The sequence below is a fragment of the Artemia sp. Qi Xiang Cuo genome, chromosome 7 (genome assembly GCF_049724085.1).
Source record: "Artemia sp. Qi Xiang Cuo chromosome 7, ASM4972408v1, whole genome shotgun sequence".
Lineage (NCBI taxonomy): Eukaryota > Metazoa > Arthropoda > Branchiopoda > Anostraca > Artemiidae > Artemia > Artemia sp. Qi Xiang Cuo.
This window is the reverse complement of record NC_142800.1, coordinates 75,589,814-75,610,431: the sequence shown is the minus strand read 5'-3', so window position 1 is coordinate 75,610,431 and position 20,618 is coordinate 75,589,814. Positions and strand designations below refer to the sequence as shown.

The 20,618-nt window shown below is 34.3% G+C and overlaps 1 protein-coding gene across 1 annotated transcript in view; it reads right to left on the bottom strand.

Moving 5' to 3' along the window:
• Positions 1-4,521: 4,521 nt before the first annotated feature.
• The window catches only part of LOC148950688 (lysosome-associated membrane glycoprotein 5), a 53,033-nt gene continuing 36,936 nt past the window's right edge, over positions 4,522-20,618 (bottom strand). Inside the window, exons 4-6 of the mRNA XM_089092570.1 lie at positions 11,838-11,919; positions 7,434-7,619; positions 4,522-5,553 (exon numbers count right to left, since the gene is read on the bottom strand). Of these exons, the coding sequence (XP_088948696.1) occupies positions 5,387-5,553; positions 7,434-7,619; positions 11,838-11,919 (435 nt within the window). The 3' untranslated portion in view covers positions 4,522-5,386. The remainder of the gene's footprint in view (positions 5,554-7,433; positions 7,620-11,837; positions 11,920-20,618) is intronic.

Sequence of the window (20,618 nt, the reverse complement as noted above, 5' to 3'; positions counted from 1 at the left end):
TAGGTCTTTGAGGATGATAACCCTATCAGAGCCCTCAGGGCAAGCGTTTTAAGTTATGCCTTGGGGGCATGTAAGGTTTTATAGAATGTTTTGTCGTAGATAGTTCAAAAATGGCCCTTTTGATTGGAAATCGAAAAGGTTAGCGCCCTTTTTATTAGTCGAAAGTGATTGGAGAGCAACTAACCCCCTCTCACGCCTGTCATTTCCCCAAACATATTCAATCAAATTTTAGATATAGCGATTTTGTTCAAAGTATTTGAAAGTTTTGGAAATTAGGTCTTTAAGGATGACAACCACAGCCCTCAGGGCAGGGGTTGTAAGTTATGCCCTGGGGGCATATAAGGTTTTTATAGAAAGTTTTGTTTGAGAAACTTCAAAAAGGGCTCATTTAATTGGAAATTGAAAGCGCTAGTGCCCTCTTTAATTAGTCGAAAGTGAATGGAGAGAAACTAACCCCCCTCTCACGCCCACCATTTCCCCAAATACATTCAATCCAAATTTTGAAAATAGCCATTTTCTTCAACGTAATTGAAATTTCTGGAAATTATGTATTTGAGGATGACAAACCCCCCAGAGCCCCTAGGGCAAAGTTTGTAAGTTATGCCCGTGGGAAAAAATGGTTTTTATACATGGCTTTGTCGTAGAAACTTCAAAATGGGCTCATTCAATTGGAAATTGAGAGTGCTAGTGTCCTTTTTAATAGTCAAAAGGGATTGGAGGGTAACTAACCCCCCTCTCACGCCCACCATTTCCCCAAACACATCCAATCTAAGTTTTCAGATAGCCATTTTATTCAACGTAGTTGAAAGTTCTGGAAATTAGAACTGAAATCGGAGGAAAAATCCCCCCCCTCACACCCATCATTTCCCCAAACACTTCCGATCAACATTTTGATATAGCCATTTTGTTGAAGTTAGTTGAAGGGTCCGAAAATTATGTCTTTAAGCATGACGATCCCCCACAACCCTCGGTGCTAAGGTTGTAAGTTATGCCCAGGGGGCATAAAAGGTTTTTATAAGAAGTGCTGTCATAAAAAATTCAAAAAGGGCTATTTTTTTAAATAGAGAGACCTTTTGTCCTTTTAAATAGTCGAAAATAATCGGAGGGAGAATCACCCCCTCCCCACTCAACGTCGTTGCGTGGTAGTTGCATGACCTTTCAACGTAGTTGAAAGGTCTGGAAATTTGAGGATGACTCCGTTCCCCCGATAGCCCTCAGGACTATCGGATTTCAATAATGGCTTCAATTATTTATCGATGCTGATTGTGGTAGTTTTACGCTTGGTAGATTATTTGACTTTATTTTTGCTCATTTTTGGTTTAATGGAGATTTTAATTTTCTTTGAAAAACTTATTTTGTGGAAAATTTGTTTAATCGATCTACTGAAAATAGGCTATCTTTCTGACCTTCTAAAGGGCTATAGGCGTTATATTCGGGTTTGATGTGACTCTGCAATACCTTTGCACCTAAAAGATCCCCGAAACTGTGGTAGTAAACAGCCAAGGGCAACTTTCGTCATGACTCTCTTATCTACTGAAAATAGGCTTTCTTTCTAACGTTCTAAAGGGTTATAGGCATTATATTTGGGGTTGCTGTGACTCTGAAGTACCTTTGCATATAATAGAGCCCGGAGACAGTGACAGTAAACATCAAAGAATGACTTTTGCCTGAAATCGCGTACTAACAAATTCCTAGAATCCAAGAAATCAAAAAATGGCCATTTAGCCTTTTCATCTTCCAAAAAACATAATTAATCTGCTTCCCTTCTCTTCGTTAATTTTTTTTCTTCATCCCTTAGAAAAACCAAGACAATCTTTGTGCAATTAATATTTAATGCAATTGAAATTTTATACAAACTCACTAGTGTTTTCTAAGCGATATCAATGAACTATTCTATAGGTAAGATTAAAACACAACAATTAGACTCAATAGCAAAAACAAGGAAAATCATAAGACAATCCTACTTCTTACTATAAGAAAACTGTCGACTATCTTTCTTGTGCAAAAACATCAACAATTTGGAAGACTTTCTGGTTATAAAATTTATATACAGTAAAGAATCTTGCACTTTACTTAAACATAAAGCCCATTTTTAAGCAAAACGGTTTTCTGTTTTATCAAAGCGTAGGAAGGATTTTGCTATCCAGATAGATTGCCACAGAACTATTTTGCCATTGCTTTTTGTGCCATTGATTTTTCGGTTATTACCAAGAATTAATAAAAAGCGTTGAAAACTATGTACTTTGAACAGTTTAAGTTTATTTTTCAAAACAATAACAACATTTAAAAATAAAATAACTTGTGTTTTCTTTCCTTTGACCAAATGCAATTGTCTTTTCACGTCATCAGCCAAAGGATCCTTGTTCTTTTCTTTCTTTTGACCAAATCTTATTGTCTTTTCACGTCATCAGACAAAAGATTCTTGCTTTTTTCTGCCATTGGAAGCAATGTCATAGGATAAAGTTTCACTGTTTAGTTTTTCTGTCATTACAAAGATTTTCATGATTTTTTTCTGTCATCGGATAAAGTGCCATATAGTCATGTGGTAAAATGTTATAGAAATGATATTTCAGTGCCAGAGATGAGTAGGAATACAGCCTACGCTGGGACAATTTCAGTTTTGGGAAATTAGTGAAGGTTGGGTTGGCAGTGGCAACACTGTCAAACTAGCAGTTTTATATCTTACTTGCAAACACCATCATTTCAGCCACAGTCGACAACATGCTCCAGACATACTAAAAGTTTGTTTTTTTTAGCCTGAAAGTTTGGTTTTCCAGAATTGTAATATCTCTTCTGAGGCCATTCAGTATTCATTTAAGTTAATTTTCGTAATCAATTTTCATTATCTATATACTCACTAATATTTTGTAACCTCCAACTTGTTTGTATTCATTTGCTGACACCAGGGGCGTCGTTCGGGGGTGGCAAGGGGGGCAGTTGCCCCCCAATAATGTATAGAAAAAATATTATACATCCCATGCCCTTTGACTATCCAGATATTGACCCCTCTTGCCCCCCCTCCCCAACAAAAATGCCGGAGATTCTCCCCTGGCTGACACTGATACTTTTTAAGAGATTAGTGGCATCACCGTAGGCCCACGTTGAGACAGCCAACCTTGAGACACTGCATGAAGAAGGATTTGGTTATCCAAAAGCAGGACCGCAAAAGACAACTTGAAAAGGGTCACAGCCTCGTAGCTACTGACACCCCTGAAAAAATCAGACTAGAAGAAAATGCAAGAGAGAGACTCTTGAAGAGGGTTGAGTGGACAAAATTTTCTGAGCCCACAAAATGTGATTAAGACCAAAAAAATGCTCAAGAATGTGCAAATGTGTTCCTAAAAGATCTTTGATCAACTCAAAAACGTAAGAGTGAAAGCAAGAAAGACTCTGATGATCCATTGCCCATATGCCCATTGCCCATTATGATCCATAAAATAAATGATTCACAGGGTGTTGCTGATCCTGACTCTGATGAAAGTTGTCAATTTCTCTCTAATCTTTCAACAAATGCACAGAATCTCCGAGCTGGGACATTTTTCCCCCACCAATTCAATGTACAAAACGCCACCTTCTTTTACATTGGTAACGTAGTTGAAAAACTAAATAGTAAAGAAAATGGTGACTACAAAGTTGTTGACTTGATGAAATCTTAAAAATGTTGAATATTTATCTATCCTTCTGTGACTGATATAGATATGGTGAAACATGACAAAATAGTTGCTGTTCTTCCTTCTTTAACTGTTACCAAGGGAACAACCTCCAGGCCAAAAAAACGTTTTGTCTTTTAATATAAAGCTAAGAGGTGACATTTGTTGAGTACAAAACTACTTTTCATTATCTATGCATTTGTACTTTACTATGCATTTTCAATAAATATGTTTAAAACAAGAAATTGGTTATAATTCATACAATGTTCCAACCTATTCCAAGGGGTGTCCCAACCTGGGCTTATGGCCTGCCCAGGTTTGGACATGTCCAAAAATGTTGTTTTATTTTTTAAAAGTTGATTTCCTGACAACAAACTTCTAATTCTGAAGAATGAAAGTGTATGCCAGTACAATTATGTTGAGCTGAAGATATTAAGAAAAGGTCGATTAATGGTGAAGTAATGGACTTTTGAATTTTGCTGTCCCAACTTGGGCTGGTTTTTCCTATCATTTTGTACCCTACCCCTTAACACCATTTGTTTCGTCAATAGCACGTTGGCGTCGTCAACAGCACAAGTGTACCCTATACTCCTCACCCCAGCTACAAAACTAAATTTATTGTCATATCTTGGTAAACCTTTGGTATAGATAATATTTTCTTTGTGTTTTGAAGAATATTTCGTATAATTCTTAACACAAAGTTAAAGCTGGTGAAATACTTTAGGAAATGAACAACAAGGGAAAATAATACAATTTTGAGAAAATCAAAGAAAGTTGAAAACGAAGTCATTTGAGGATTTATCTAAAATTACATGATTAATCAGATTATTACGTAACAATAAATTGTTTTGTTAAAATTACTAGATAAAAATAATAATTGATATTATTATATTAGTTATTTAATAATATATTCATACACATAAATAATCAAAGTAAACAAACAACTAAATCTTGTAACCACTAAATTAATTTACATCACCTTTCATTACTTGCAAAAGTATTAAGCTCAAGCAACTGACAGAAGGGGGAAGAAAACTTGTTGTAGAAGCAGAAATTTCCAACAACAAGAAAAGAAATGTGAGTTTTAAACCTTATAAACCAATCTGGTTAAAGTTCTTTGTCTGCCTGATATTATTTCTTTGGTGTTTTCTTAGAGAAGAACCTAAGCATATAGAATTTTACAATAAAGACTCTTGAAAGATCAGAACTTCATAAAAATCAAAACGAAGGTTAATGAGCGCTAGGACGTATCGGCACGTACATCAGTTCAACCACGCATAGCAATAGTCACTCCGTTATTCTAACTATATTTATTCTAAGGAATGGCTGAAACAAAAACATGGATTTCTTACTAATTTAAGCTTATAAAGACATCTAATTGATGGTCTCTGGATGTGTAAATTATTTCTTTCCTTTTTTAGCTTTATTTATAACAAATAAGACATCCCCCCCAGCTTAGAATTTATAGCATCAGTTTATATAAAAATCTAACAAAAGTCAAATTAATTTAAAGAATGTGCTCCAACCAATTATTGCTGGTTCCTTTTCTTAGAATTCTCCCTCCTCAATTCCTAGTAGTATATACTCAACAACAAAAAAACGAGCTAAAATCTATGCATGCTAGTGAGTATCCGAAACTTTGGCACTTTTAAAGTAATCAGACTACACAAAACACCACTACGTTTCTACACCAAAACGTATTGGGATTGCCCAGTTCCTTTTACTGCCTTAAATTTTTACTCCATTGTACCATAAATAACGTCACGAACTTTAAAATGCCTATAAATGGAATAACCAATCACAGTTGCGAGAGTGGCAACAGCAAGCGCGCTGCCTACTGCAATTGGAACTGTTTCATCTCGCTTTCTTCTATGGAAAATGTAATCCTCAGGACAAGAGATATCTGAAAAAAAACTAGTGTCATATTTCAATTGTTTTGAGATTTATATGTAGAGCAACAGAATTGAACGAGTTTTTAATTTTTCATTTAACAGAACTTAAAAAAAGTTATGTTATCAAACGAGCAGTTATGTTACATGTGCGTGCATATATTTTCTCAAAAATGTATTTTTTTCTGATAATTGGCGTTAAGATTTTTCAATGTGAAAGAACGTCCTAGATAGGTCACAACTTCGGAAAGTTTCGGCCCCCCCCCCTCCCAGTGCCCTTGATAAATTTTTCATAAGCCATCTGCTGGCTGAAAGTAGCTGACGAGAACCAATTGTCAACCTAAAGGTTGATTGTATCTGCCTAGGGTTGATTATACCAACTTAGAACCTGATGATTGACAGTTTCCCCTGGTATTTTGATTAATCAAGGAGATTAATTTGTTTAACCTTGGTTTTTCCCTACTATGATAACTCAACCCCCGCCCCAAAAACACGAAAAGGAGAATAAAAGAAATATATATATATATATATATATATATAATTAAGTCCTGTTCGAAATTCTAAACTGCATGATCTATCTGTATTTTGAAATGTAGGTAGAAAATTTCAGAATTGCTTCTTTTTTTATTTTTTTATTTGTCTTAGTTTCCCTTAGACTTTTCAATCTTACACGTGGGAGCATTTCCCGGGGGGATTTCCCACACGAGTTATTTTCTGTTGGGGTGGGGGAACATGTCAGACACCATTTTTATGTATAATTCAGCAAGCGAAGCTCGGTCCCCTGGTACTATACATAAATACGACATGGATTATTGTCTAACTCTGAGAAAGTCGAAAATGACATTGAGGTTTTAAATTAATGTTCTTCATTTCAACACAGTGATGGATCCAGGGTGGGAGAGGGGGCGCGCACACCTCCCCCTAACGTAGTCTAAAGTAGTTTGATTTACTTATGCAAGATTGCGTTAATTAAACTTGCTCCTAACGCAAGTTTATTGGATCAATCTATCCTGCGCCCCCCTAAAAAAAAATCCTGGATCCGCCCCTGTTTAAACACAAATTCTGTATCTAGTTTCTTATTGCAGCCAAGGGAGCATATTTTTGATTTTCCAATTCTTATATCTTCTACGATTACTATAATACTTATAATTATAATATTTATAATTATAATATTATTATAATACTTTTTTATTCTGCAAGAAAGAGAAGCTACGTATTTTTAATCATCTATATATAAATTAAACTCAAATTGTCACAAAAAACAGAAATCATTGATCACTGCAATAGAAAATATTGTAGAAAGATAAGAGACAGAAGAATAGAAATTGAAAAAAAAACAATGTGAAAGAAAAGATGGTACTTATCTGCTATATCGACCCCACTCAAGAAGTGAAGTTAGGTTTACCCTAATGAAATCTAGCAAATATGATGAAAATATAGTAGGCTACTTTAAAAACAAATTTGAGCTATATATTTGCACATCAGGGTGGTTGGGATAAAGTAAAGCGGGTCTGCATGCAAAATGTGTTAGCTACAGTTATTCTGCATATTATGAAGTAAGAATTGTGTTCTAACTTCACACTGCCCATATACTTTACCCCCCCCCCCTAATGTGCAAATATATAGCCCAAATCATATAAACTAATATATTCTGTCATCCGTTACGTGTTTTCCACTGAGAGTAAGCTAGTTGTCTCTTAATCCGACAAATGAAACCGGTTCGTTCTTGAGTTTTACACAGCGCAATTCTTGAGTGGGGTCACTATAAGAGATAAGTATCGAAAAGATTAAGCTCTTTTTCTTTTATTTTTTGTAAGATTTTTCTAAGATAATTTTTTTCTAAGATTTAAGAAAAAAGATGAAGAAAACAGAACTATGATCCTCGTTTACCCACCTGGACCAAACTCTGCAGTGTTTTCCACAAATGGTTGGATATGCAGATCATCTAGTACGAGAGTGGCTTCATAAGGTAAATCGGATAAAAGTTCCACTTTTCTATCAGAGCCACAGTGGTACGCGTATCCTACTGGTGCCTCTATTACTGTTGTTGATACAGATGTTAGAACAACATCGTTTTGACCTGCAATGAATATCGATGCTAATAACTTTATATTGATAATAGTGTATAACAAGTCCTGATTTCGTTTGATTTTCTTTGTTAAAATTAGAAATTCTTCAGCAAAATGAAATGCCAGCCAAATAAAACTTTAGTTTGTCAGGTAATTTTTCATAGATTGACTATTTTCATCAGGGCTGTATCCAGGGGGAAGGGTCACCTGGTTTGAAGCCCACCTCCCAAATGTTTGTTCGATTCATAAAAAAAAGTAATAAAAATGCACAGAACAAATTCTGTATGAGTTATGTAAAACCTTTTGTAATCCCAACGCCCTCCCCCTCGCAAAAATACCCCTCCCAAAACAAAAAACCTTTATACGGCCTAGAGCTCAATAGATTCAAGATGATATATATTAAAATCGTTTCAAAACGCGAGTAGCTAAAAATTCATCAGGTATGTATCAAGATAGGTGACAATTACTAATCGTAGCAGAGGAACAGACCTAAATAACCAGCTTTGCTTGCTTGTAGATCCTTAGAAAAACTCTTCTGGTGGCATGGAAGAAAAAGTACAAGGAGCCAAACACACATACAACCTGTAGTATATTTCAGGTAATACAGTTACGACAATGGCCCTCGTATAGGGAAGCGTTTTAGCCTATGTCCTTCAAATTTCCCAGAATTATTTATTTTACATTGATTTTGATTATTGTGTAATCCCCTTGTTTTCCCTGTTTTTATGAATCTAAACCCCTCCCATCTCCATCAGAATACGCATTCGTTCCTCAGAAAGATTTATGTGCAAGTTCTCTTAGGTCTTCCTTATTCAGTACAGTTTGATTGCCAATTCGTCCTGAACTAGTAATCCTGAATTACTAGGACTAGTAAAATTAAATAACGTATTTTTAAGGCCCAATCTCTTACCAATTTAAGGTAATAATGCCTGCAGAGTTTTTTTTTTATGGGAGGAGTATATTAAGGATTATCACCAGGAAAGCTCTATATTGTTCTAGTTTTGATCTTCCAGGAGGGGGAGGGGACAAATACCCTGTTGTCTTGGGGAAGAGGGTAGGTAAAACCCCCAGTCCAACACCATGAATCGTAGTCATACATTATTATTAGATCTTACAGTAGAAGGTAGTTCAAGTTCACAGCTAAAGAGGAATTTCTTCACAAGTTAAACCTTACCACTAGGTTTACTTACGCAAGTTACCCGATAAAAATACAACGTCAGCTGAATTTAGGTTCTGCTATAACTGTTTAAAAAAGAATATTTAAATGATAAACAAAATAAAACTGGACACGAAAAAAGATTTCGGTGAAGGTGTTTGACCAAATTAAGGTGCGTGTTGCATCTTGAAAACCAAGAAAAGAATATAAGAAAATAAATCAAGAAATGAATATAAGGAAAATTAATTTGCAAATGTAAAGAGATGGAAAAAAAGAAGGGATACAAGGAATTTAAAATCCAGGGTACTTGTGAGGATTTACTACTTTTAAAGAATTTTTTATAGTTTTGCCACTGTCTAAGGTAAATACTTGAGTTAGTTTAGGCTCCACTTGAGTTTATTTGAAAGAAATTTTTTTTGAAAGTACTAAGAACAGTGGCAATAAAATCTGTCGTTTTGGATCGGTTAAAAAGACACTTACTCAATCATAAGCATCTTCAATAATATAAGAAAACCAGGAATTGAATCTATCAAACAGTTCGTGGTAACGAACTGTAAGTAAGGAGCGACCCGGCTCAATGGTAACCGAAACTCTAGAAAACGGTATTTTGATACAAATAGATACACCAAAAAGAATCAGATGTTAATGCTGATTTCAAATATATAAGTTTCATCAAGTTTAGTCCTACCCATCAAAAGTTATGCGCCTGAGAAAATTTGGCTTATTTTCAAAAAAAGGGGGAAAGACCCCCTAAAAGTTATAGAACCTTAATGAAAATCACACCATCATATTTTGCGTATCGTAGAACCCTACTGTAGAGGTTTCAAGCTCCTATCTACAAAAATGTGGAATTTTGCATTTTTTTGCTAGAAGAAAGATCACGGGTGCGTGTTTTTTTGTTTGTTTGTTGTTTTTTTTCCCAGGGGTGATCGTATCGAACCAGTTGTCCTAGAATATCGTGGGAGGGCTCATTGGAATGGAAATTGAAAGTTTTAGTGCCCTTTTTAAGTGACAAAAAAATGGAAGGCAACTAGGCCCCCTCCCACGCTCATTTTTTTCCCAAAGTCACCTGATCAAAATTTTGAGATAGCCATTCTGTTCAACATGTTCGAAAATATAACAATTAGGCCTTTTATGATGGCTTGATCCTCTTAAGTTCCCGGGGGGAGGGCTGAAAGTTATGGATTTTACACCATATTAACATATAGTATTGGTTATTTGTATGTATACATACCTTTTCATGAGGTATTTTTCCTGGTAGTGGGGGGGGGGGGTGGGTCAGGGGTTATATGGGAGGATCTTTACATGAAGGAAGTTTTAATGGGGGAAGGGACATTGCTATGAAGGGGACGCCGGACTTCCCAGCATTATTTAAAAAAAGATCATAAATTTAATATAAAAAAACAAGTATTTCAACTGCAACAGCAGCAACATCGAAACTTTGAACACAGAAAATATTACATATATAATATTACAGAAAATATTACATATATAATTGGGTTCACCCCGTAGTCAATGCCTCGCTCTTTAAGCCAAAGATTTTTTAGTACTTTCATAAGAGCTATTTATTCTAATTAACGGCCTTTGTGATTAAGCGGTCATTTCTAAAGAATTGGAACAAAATTTGAATTTTCGCTTAAAGAAAAAGGTATTGACTAGGGGGCGAACCCCCTAATAAACGTATTAAAAATGTATGAATATATAAGTTCGTAACGTAAGTTAATTCGTAAGTTACGTATATTTATTACTAATAAAAACGTCCGTAAATAAAATAAACAAGTTTCGAGAAAGCCATTTAACTAAATAAAAGTAAATTAATATGAAAATTTTGTTTTAATTATTCATGTACGGTGAGCCAAGATCAAAACCTGCATTTATTCAAAAACGTTCAAAATTTTTTTAACTGAAAGTAAGGAGTGACATTAAAACTTAAAACGAACAGAAATTATTCTGTATATGAAAGAGACTGTCACCTCCTCAACGCCTCGCTCTTTACGCTAAAGTTTGACTCTTTCTCGCAGCTCTTTTTTTTAACAATTAGAAACTTTAGCGTAAAGAGCGAGGCGTTGAGGAGGGGACAGTCTCTTTCATATACAGAATAATTTCTGTTCGTTTTAAGTTTTAATGTCGCTCCTTACTTTCGGTTAAAAAAACTTGTTTTTTTTTATTTATTAGTGAAAAAGACCTCCGTTTGGAGTAATGCCCGTGCCACATCACAGTCACATCTATCGATAAAGAAAGCCAAATATCATGAATGGCAAGGCAATTTTCTTGATTTTAGCGTCACACTTGTGTTTAAAAAGCAAAAAATTAAAATTGCAAGAAATTAGTTTAAAGAGTTTGCACCAACGGTAATGTGTGTCCAACTGTTCTCAACAAATACTAAGTCCTCTTAACTTTTATCAGATTCCTCTCCCACAGAGAAAAACCGCTGTTCTAAGTTTCCGTCTTTTCTAGTTTTAAAAATTATGCCTTAAACCTTGACTCTGACCGGTCAGTCAAGAAATTTATGATTGAAAATTGATCAATGTTCAACTCGAGAAAATTACGAACGGCGAACGTAATTGGCGCTGAAGTCGTGTGTAATTTTGATTTTATCGACAAATAAGACTATAATGTGGCACGGGCATAATACAGTTGTTGGTAGTAGAGGGCACGAAATTAAAGAAAAAGAAACGTGGGCGTAAAATCACCAAAACTAAACCACAAACATATGGCAACTAACAGCTCTGTAGAAGTTAAGTTTCTTTTGAAGGTGTAGCTGTCTTTGGGAATTAACAAGCTGTTAATTTTTTAACTTCAACAGACGAAAAGTGTTGTCAAATTAAACTAGCCTAATTTGATTTGCTTTCTTATTTTCATGGTTCAACATGGCAACGCTGACGGTAGTATTGATTCACTATTAGATGTCTCTGAGGTAGACGGACATATATATAAATTCTAATTTCGTCTTGTTGCGCAAGAGCGAGTGCTCTTTTTATTTAACATTATTTCGGCGAAATCTGGAAAACTGTAGAAATTATGTAAACATATTAATTGGTTGCATAGAGGCTATTAAAAAGAGAATATTCACCTCCTCGGACCGACTTTCCAAAAAGTTGATCCGGATTGCTTATTGTAAACAAAATGCGTCGCAAGTTCCAAGAGGTTTCGTTCTATAAGAGATAAGAGAAAAAAAAATTAAAACATGAAAACAGTAAGCACCTCACTCTTCATACAATTAAATGAAAAAAACAAGTTTTCTCAACTGAAAGTAAGGAACAACACCAAAACTTAAAGCAGAACAGAAATTGTTTCTAAGTCTAAAAAATGCTGTGTGTCGATATTAAGGTCTATCGTCCCCTACTGCAAGCAATTGGCGAGCTCAAAACTCCTTTCACATTCTAGGCAAATTTGGTTTTCAATGCACTTTCATTCATTTTTAATGTCCTCTAACAGCACTTCGACGGAAATACAATCAGAGCACGAACCTAAGACGCTTGAATTCTCAAGTACTAGTTTAAGAATAGGCGTTTCCGAAATGATATATCTCCTTGTCTATCTAGATTCACTTTCATAGTTATCCTTAAAAAAAAACTATCTAATTTAAGTATTGGGGTAACAGGCAGGACCGTATCCAGGATTATTACATTGTGAAATTGTAATTACAGCTTCCTCTTCGCATATGTAGGATATTCTTTATTTTTGCATGTTATTAATGGTGAAAATAAATATACCTATGAGTGCGTTCTGGCATCTACAAAAAATTAATGTTCAATAAGAATGTAATTTTTTGCTCCGGGTTGACGGCGAATTAACTTCGTTCAACGATTGAATTTTTGTGAGATTTTTAAATTTCATAATTAAATTTTAAGTATTAAATTTGTTCGCATTAGATCGTATTAACTTTTGCGTATGCTAGCATGCGTATTGTGTTAATTCCTGTACAATTATCATTAAAATTGGAAAAAATGGAGGCGAAAAATCAAATTTATAATAATTAATGAGTAATATATCTTAACGTCGGAATTTTTCATATTTTACTCTTTACTCATTCAATTATTCATATTTTAATAATCATTATAATATGTATTAAGGCATTAGTTAATAAATCGTTTTAGATTAGCAGTTAATTCGTATTAAATGTGAAGTAGATCAGTATTAAATTAAAATTCCCACCCGGAACGTACCGTGTGTCTTTAAAACAGTATTCTGAAGACAGTCTTGAACGATTAGTGGAGTTTTATGCAATACCAGGTTTCATTTATAATGATTGAGCTGGTTGTGGCATTTGGTACTTTTGCAGGGGTGGATTTTTTTAGTGGGGGGCGCAAAATATTTCACTCGGATAAAGTTGCGAACAAAGAAATACCAGTAATTGAAAGTGAACCTCAACAATTATGCATTGTAGGTAGGTTGTGAAAATGGTCGTAAATTTAATCTAAAATCTGGTTAGGGTTAAAGTTCTAATAAATTTATTGAAATTAAAACGATGTAAAAATATTGATACAAAAAATATTAATTTATAAAAACCACCCCGCCATAAAAAAATGAAATGCTGTCTACCCTCTACGAAAAATATGATAATTAATATGACAATATAATATTATCCCCAATTCCACCACTACGTTAGGGGAGGGGGCACACCCACCCGGATCCGCCACTAACCTTATGTTGCCAATATGAAACAAAAAAGTTGCATAAGCCTTCTGATATTGGTTCGGCTATTAACATTATATCTGTTAGTTGTCTATTTTTCTATTTGTTTTGTGGGATAGGTTACCTAAATTCAAAGTAACGAATTATATCTTAAATTGCACTGTGTCTCAAAAGTTTCTATAGTTCGATCATAAATCATCAGCTCTTCATCAGCATCATCACTTTTGACTGTAAGAGATAGTGTCAGCAGGAAAATAGGATAAACCGCTCTTTTGGGAACCTCTCTATTATATGAGTGTAGCAATATGAGTGAGTAAATGAATGAGCAAGGGAAAGCAAACCCCGGGGAATAAAAAAACACTTATTTTGCACAGACTGGTGGCGGGTAATACCGTCATTATTTGTGGTGATTTTTTTTCGGCGTTTTTTCAGTCAGCTGAGAGACCCTTTTTTTATAAGCACGGTTTATTTCAGTTGGAACTTCTCTCACGCTGAAGTTCACCCCTCTATTCTGTTCCTCATTTTCTTTAGCCGTCACTTTAATATAGTAAACCATGATACATTTATTTTACACCGCCATTTCGTTATGTTACAATAATAAATCAGTCAAAAGTAATTAACTATTCTCAAAAAATACTTCTCTGTGGGTCCCATTGTAACACTGAACCTTACATTGAGATTAGGAAATCAAAGCGCCGCTGCAATCAGCTCTTGTGTAAATATATTAGTAATTATGGTGAGTCTTCCGCATCTAATTGACTGATGAGCTGCCTCAGCATGGATAATCTGTATCCTAATTGCCATAATAGGAAGACCTCAAAGAGGGTGTGCATAGTCACGGAATGTAAGTCACGAAGACATAAACTAAGCTAATGTCAATTCCAATTCGGATAAAAACTTATTGAGTAAGGATAAAACAAAGTTCAAACTAAACATTAATTTTACCACGATAATACAAGTAAAAACTTGAATCTGCAAAATTTGAGACTTTAAATAATACTTAATTTTTCTTGGAATGTGAACTGCTGTTGATTTAAATAATAGCAAATATATTTTTAAGTATGATAAGAAGGGCAGAGGTTTCATTTCGAATACAGTGACTTGAATGAAGTGAACGACTCTACCATTTCTTTCGACTCGATACACTGTAAACTTTTTTTTCTGTGTTTCCTGTGTGTAATTTGGTTTCAAAGACTTGTGTTTTCTTTTCCTAAGATGCGTACCATTTTTTGTAACTTGCTTGCAAAAACACTTTGAAAATCAGAGTTTTGGAAGGGATATCGAGATACTCTTTGCTAATAGTCACGAATATCACTCAACGAGGGCTATCCCTCCCACCGTCCATCCCTAGGAGTGAATCTGGGAGACTTAACCCAGCATGATTTTCCTTGGAAGATTTCCACCCACATAAATTTTATGATGGAAGATTACACCAACAAAAACTTATCAGCACATATAATTTCTATTGGTTGAACTTCTCATCGAGAACCTAATACCCATTATCTGCCCCATCTCTGCCCCAAAACTCGCTCACACTCACATTTACGCCAAAATCAAATTACGTGGTTTGACAAGTTTACCTTTCCACTATATCTAACGTTGCAGTCATTTTGAATGTGAGTGTGTATAAATGTGAATGTGTTTTGATTAATTGAGTTTGAGCTTTAATATGAACTTCAACGAACCTGAACGTATTCGAAGGAGAAGGTGGACGTGATTATAGAAGTGAATGTGAATGGGCGAGAAGGTTTGACCACATCTTTGACAATGAACCTGTACTGACTATTTCCTCCACTTCGGTATCCTTCAATTAACAATTTGCCCTTTATTCACTAAGTTAAACACTTATATATTCTTATACCACTTGTGTGTATATATGTTCCTTAGTTTTACCAGTCAGCTTTTTCAGTTTTATTTAAGGTTCTATGGTGACAGGTTAGGTTTTCAACCCGCTTCTGAGATTTATAACCTAAATTAACCTAACCACACCGAACTTAAACTTGTACCATCAAACCTTGCATAAGAATGACAAAGTTTGACTGAATCCAAGCAGAGAAGACTGGATCCAGGAAGGAATTTTCACGAGTGAATGTCATTCTCTTTCAATATTTCGGTCTTATACTGTACCATATATATATATATATATATATATATATATATATATATATATATATATATATATATATATATATATATATATATATATATATATATATATATATATATATATATTCGTTTTATATTTTTAATTTTATTTCATGTCAATTATTAATAAAAAACATAATGCAACCCCATCCCCTCCAAATGCCAGGGTATGGTATGAAGAAGGGATACTCAAATAAATGTACAAAATAAAAAAAAAGATAAAAATCAACTTTTACCTCAGAAGGGGTTTAAAAAATATAACTGTAACATCAAATACCCTGCTACCACTAACTTAATGCTGAACACTCAACTCCCCTTCTAACACATTTTGATTAAAATTAAAATAAAAAATAATAATAATGATTTAGTACAATTTTATCAACTTTGTATCCTATCAATTTAATAACTAATCGTAATAGATAACAACTAATTTTTGAACAGCCTTTAAAATTCATTTATATTATGTTTACATTTTATTCCGTCACCTAACGAATTCCATAACTCAGCCCCTCTAAAACCAGAAAAATTCTGATCTACACATTACCAATTTATTAACAAAAATGTTATTCATCAACCTTGTGCCATGGGAATGAACCTCATTAACCCTGAGAAAGGTCTCTTCATAGTTTTTCTCACTGGATAGTAATAGTGACCCACTGAGTTTGGATATCATAAATGATGATTTTGCTTCAATTTGTAAAATTCACCCGCTACTCCAACATGTGCCGGCCAACAGTTCAGTGAGTGATATTTCTGTGATTGAAATACATCAGACCCAACTTAAACTCAAAAATATTGACACAAATAACTCAGTAATCCCAGGTGATATCTCTATCAAATCAATTGTGGAATGTGCCCAGTATTTAAGTGTCTAACACCACAGTGCCTTTTGGTGTTTTAAACGAGCTATTATATCACCTACGCCAAAAACCAAGACCCCAAAAGTTCCCTCTGACTTAAGACCAATAAAAAAAATCTCCATTTTTTCTAAAATTTCTGAAAGTTTTATTTACAATTTTAATTTTAACGATATTCAAGGTAAAATCAATCCAAATCAGTTTGACTTTAAGCCGATCAGTTTGACCTGTTTTCAAGCATCTTGAGTTAAACAGTTCCTATGTTGAGGTTGTTTTTGCTGAGGTTAGCAAAGCCTTCAACCACTTGGATCATCAGACAGTTATTGATAATGCAAAGGCTTTAGGTGGCAGAGATTTTGTTTTACGTAGGGTAACTAGTTTTTTGTCTGACTGTAAACAGTGTGCAGTCCTCCCTAATGAGGATTCATCAGGTTTTTCCTTGATTTCCTGTGGAGCACCTCAAGGGACTAAATTAGGTCCTTTAGCGTTTTTAATTGTTTTTTAATAATGTTTTACCAAGTTTTGACAATTCTTTTAAATTTGCTGATGATTTGACATTACTTAATGTTTGTCAAACCTCTACTACTTCAGACGTTACACTGGACTCATTCATTAACAATTTAAAGAGTGATCTTGACAATGTTAGACTCAAATTAAGCATACCCAAAACCCGGTCTCCTTTTTAAAAATTATACCCCCTATTATTAATGATCTTTGCATACCACATTTAAATACGGTTAAACTTCTTGATGTTTTAATGGGACAATGACCTTAGATGGAAGCCCCACACTTCCCACTTATTTAAATCTGGTAGTTTTCTCCTTAAATATTTCTCTCTTCTCAAACGGTTCTCAATATCCATCGAGAACCTTCAAATAATTGATTGGTCTTATATAAGACCCTGTCTTGAATAGGCTTGCCATGTCTGGCACCCTAGGTTGACCTAAGACCAATGTTCGAAAATTGAAAGTATTCAAAAAAGAGCAATAAAAATTATACTGGGGATGTCCTACACTACATACGATGAAGGTTTGGCGAGACTTGAGCTTACTACATTGGAATCACGACGTCATATCCTTACAATGGATTTCGGTCACAAGTGCCTTAGTTTTGTCTAACATCGACATTTTCTCGCCCCCTTTAAAAAAAATCCCCCCATCTTTGCAAATACAAGACTCAATGCTGGTAGAGCACGAAATACCCAACTTGACTTACGTCCCCAAATGTTGACCATGAGGTAAAAAACTATTTTTTTCCCATTTTAATAAGTGATTTAACTTTTTGCTTATGTTTAATCATTTAATTGTTTGACGTGCATATGCTACCCTTTATGCTATTTTAGCCAATAAATCGTATTCTATTCTATTCTAACATATGTGAAAAAAACTAGGAAGAAGTGGATTTGTGTTTGACAGAAAATTATGACGAGATAATAATAAAAATATATTTTTAAACGTTTATGTCCGCACAGGATTTGTATATTTTCTAGATCCTTTTCCTTCAATATTTTGTCACTACATTTGAGCTTGTTTGCAAAATCTAAACTCAATTTAATAGTGGATGTGTGTGAAACCTTAGTTTCAAGTTTAAGTAAACTCTATAAAAGAAACTTTAAAAGACATCAATAAAAATAAAAAACATAAGCTAGTGGTTGCAGAAAAAAGTTTAGGCTTTACGTGGATATTATTATATCATGTAAATTAGTGTGTCAAATAAAGGTCTCGATTCTGTCCATAGTCTAAGTCACTGTGAATTTTGAAAGGGAATAATATACCAGAGAATGTACTATTTAAAAAAATATTAGAATCTTTCTAAATATTGAATGCAAATATTAATATAAATGTATTTAAATTCATCTCAAACCGAATATTTTTAATCAATTCCAATCAAGTCAATCAAATCTTGTTCAGTTCCGACAAGTTTTTAAAAGTGAATCTGTGACCCTCGGCAATCATGCAGTCCCTGCTGTGTCTGAGCTACGATATCTGGGTATCATGATTGCATAAACGATCGGTAAAACCAGGCAATCCATCGTCAAGCAAACAACCACCGCCATTAAACGTGCTTACGGGTCTGTAGTGCCGAATCGCAGACGCTACTCCAGGAAATCTCTAGCCTCAATTTATCGTTCAGTTTGCCAGCCACATGTAATCTACCTTGCCGGGACATCCCATGTGCTGACAGTGAGTGACTGCGAAAAAATCTGCAAGTGCTACTATAAGTATGCAAAATTTTTACTGTATATATCCAAGCGATACCGGAATTCTCGACTGTAAAAATATGGACTTCCGGAGCCATCCAAGCAATGGTCGACCATTCGGGACAATTCAGTGTTCAAAGTCAGATTGATGAGACGTCGTTTTTCACCTGCATTTGTTTGAAGTTGGTTTCCTTTTTTGTTGTGCTCCACTATAATCTTTTTGTAGATGGTGGGTAATTAAATTATTATTATTATATATATATATATATATATATATATATATATATATATATATATATATATATATATATATATATATATATTGAAGTCAATAATGTAAATAACAGAAAACTGGAGTTATGTCTTCTTAGCAATAGTCCCTCCCCCTCCCACAAGAGCCAAGAACCTATAGTTATTTTTTAACTCCTAAATTGTTTGAACTGTAAAGTATCTTGGACTAATATAACCAAAGTTAGATGCAGAGACCAAGTCTCTAAGAGAAACTCCCTCCTCACAAGGCCAATTTCAAAACCTTATGGAAATGAAAAATAATTTAGCAGACTATATTTTTCTGAATTTAAGAACTACACTGCCATCTATATAGTTTTATTCAGTTTCCTGGGGTACTAAAATTAGAGAGCCGGATTAAGAATTTAAGAGGATTAAAAGTATTACCATCAGATCTGAAAAAAGTTCAACAGACAGCAACAGTTTACTGAGAATCAAGCATTAAGTTATATTTTACCCACTTTTTGGATCGACTCACATTAACAAGCATTTTCAGTTTTACAAACCCTTAAGAAATCACGAAATTCATATCAGACGTTTTGAGTTTAATTTTTGTTTTCGGGTCTTTTGAATCGTTGCTTTTGAATGAAACCCTAGAAAAAAAAATATTACGGATTAGGTTCAAATCATTATTATTTGATTAGCTTCAAAAAATTGTATTAATCTGATATTCAGAGTTACTTTCAATTTAACTAGTTTCAGTTTAGCACTACAGGTAAGTGGCTGGAATTTTCAAATACCAACATTTTGGTCTAGCTTTAAACAGAGATTCCGGTGATTTAAGAACAAACGAGTCAGATTTCAGTTTTCTCAAAAGAGAAGCCGATACTTCAGTAATCCCTGAAAAAAACCTTGAACCGCTTTCCCAATCATATAATCAAACGCGTGAACAACCCCTTACATCTCAAAGGGTGTCTACAAGAAATGCAAATATTTAAAATAAGAAATCAGATGTCATAGTTCTCCAACTTATTTAATTGCTGGGTCGTTCTGTTTTTGAGTGAAATGAATTGTTTTATTTCAACTTCTCAGTTGTATACTAGTATCCGTCGATGGGATTTTGTGCAAATCGTGGATATTGGCGAATGACTCGCTTTTATGGTTGTTAGGTATTTGGTTTTAATTCTTGTAATTTTTAGCATTGATTGATTTTTTTCCTCTTTTAATTTTTTGGTTTTTCATTGGTTTTTCATTCTTTCACATTGACTTTCCGCGTTTCTTTTTGTTGGCTTTTTTCTTCGGCACTTTTCTTGAATGCATTATTTCGTTTTGCGCTGAAGAAGAGAGGCGGTTGTCCTCTCGAAATATTCGCTTTTTTTGTTTTTTCAGTATTTTCGTTTGACCTTAAAAACCCCATTTTTGTTTTTTTTTCCCTTTCTTAGATTACCTCCTAGCCTGTTTTTATTTTAAGAAGAGAAATATTTTTCTCTTCGGTGCTATAGCACCGCTTTAATGGTGCTATAGGACCATTGGTGAAGCTTTGTTGACACCCTACGCTCCACCTATGGCTCCAAAGGAACTAAGTTCTGAGGTAAGGACTCCGTTAGTTGTAAGGAAAAATATCAAACAGTGGTTTTGACAGGAGAAAACAAGGATATTCAAAGGAAAAAAAATAACCTTATATGCTTGGAGTATCTCCCCCTCCCAATCATTTATAAAAAAAAAAGCTGATTTTATCCCGGCGCTTTGCAAATGAAAAGGCTTATATGTCTAAAGGCAAATTTAT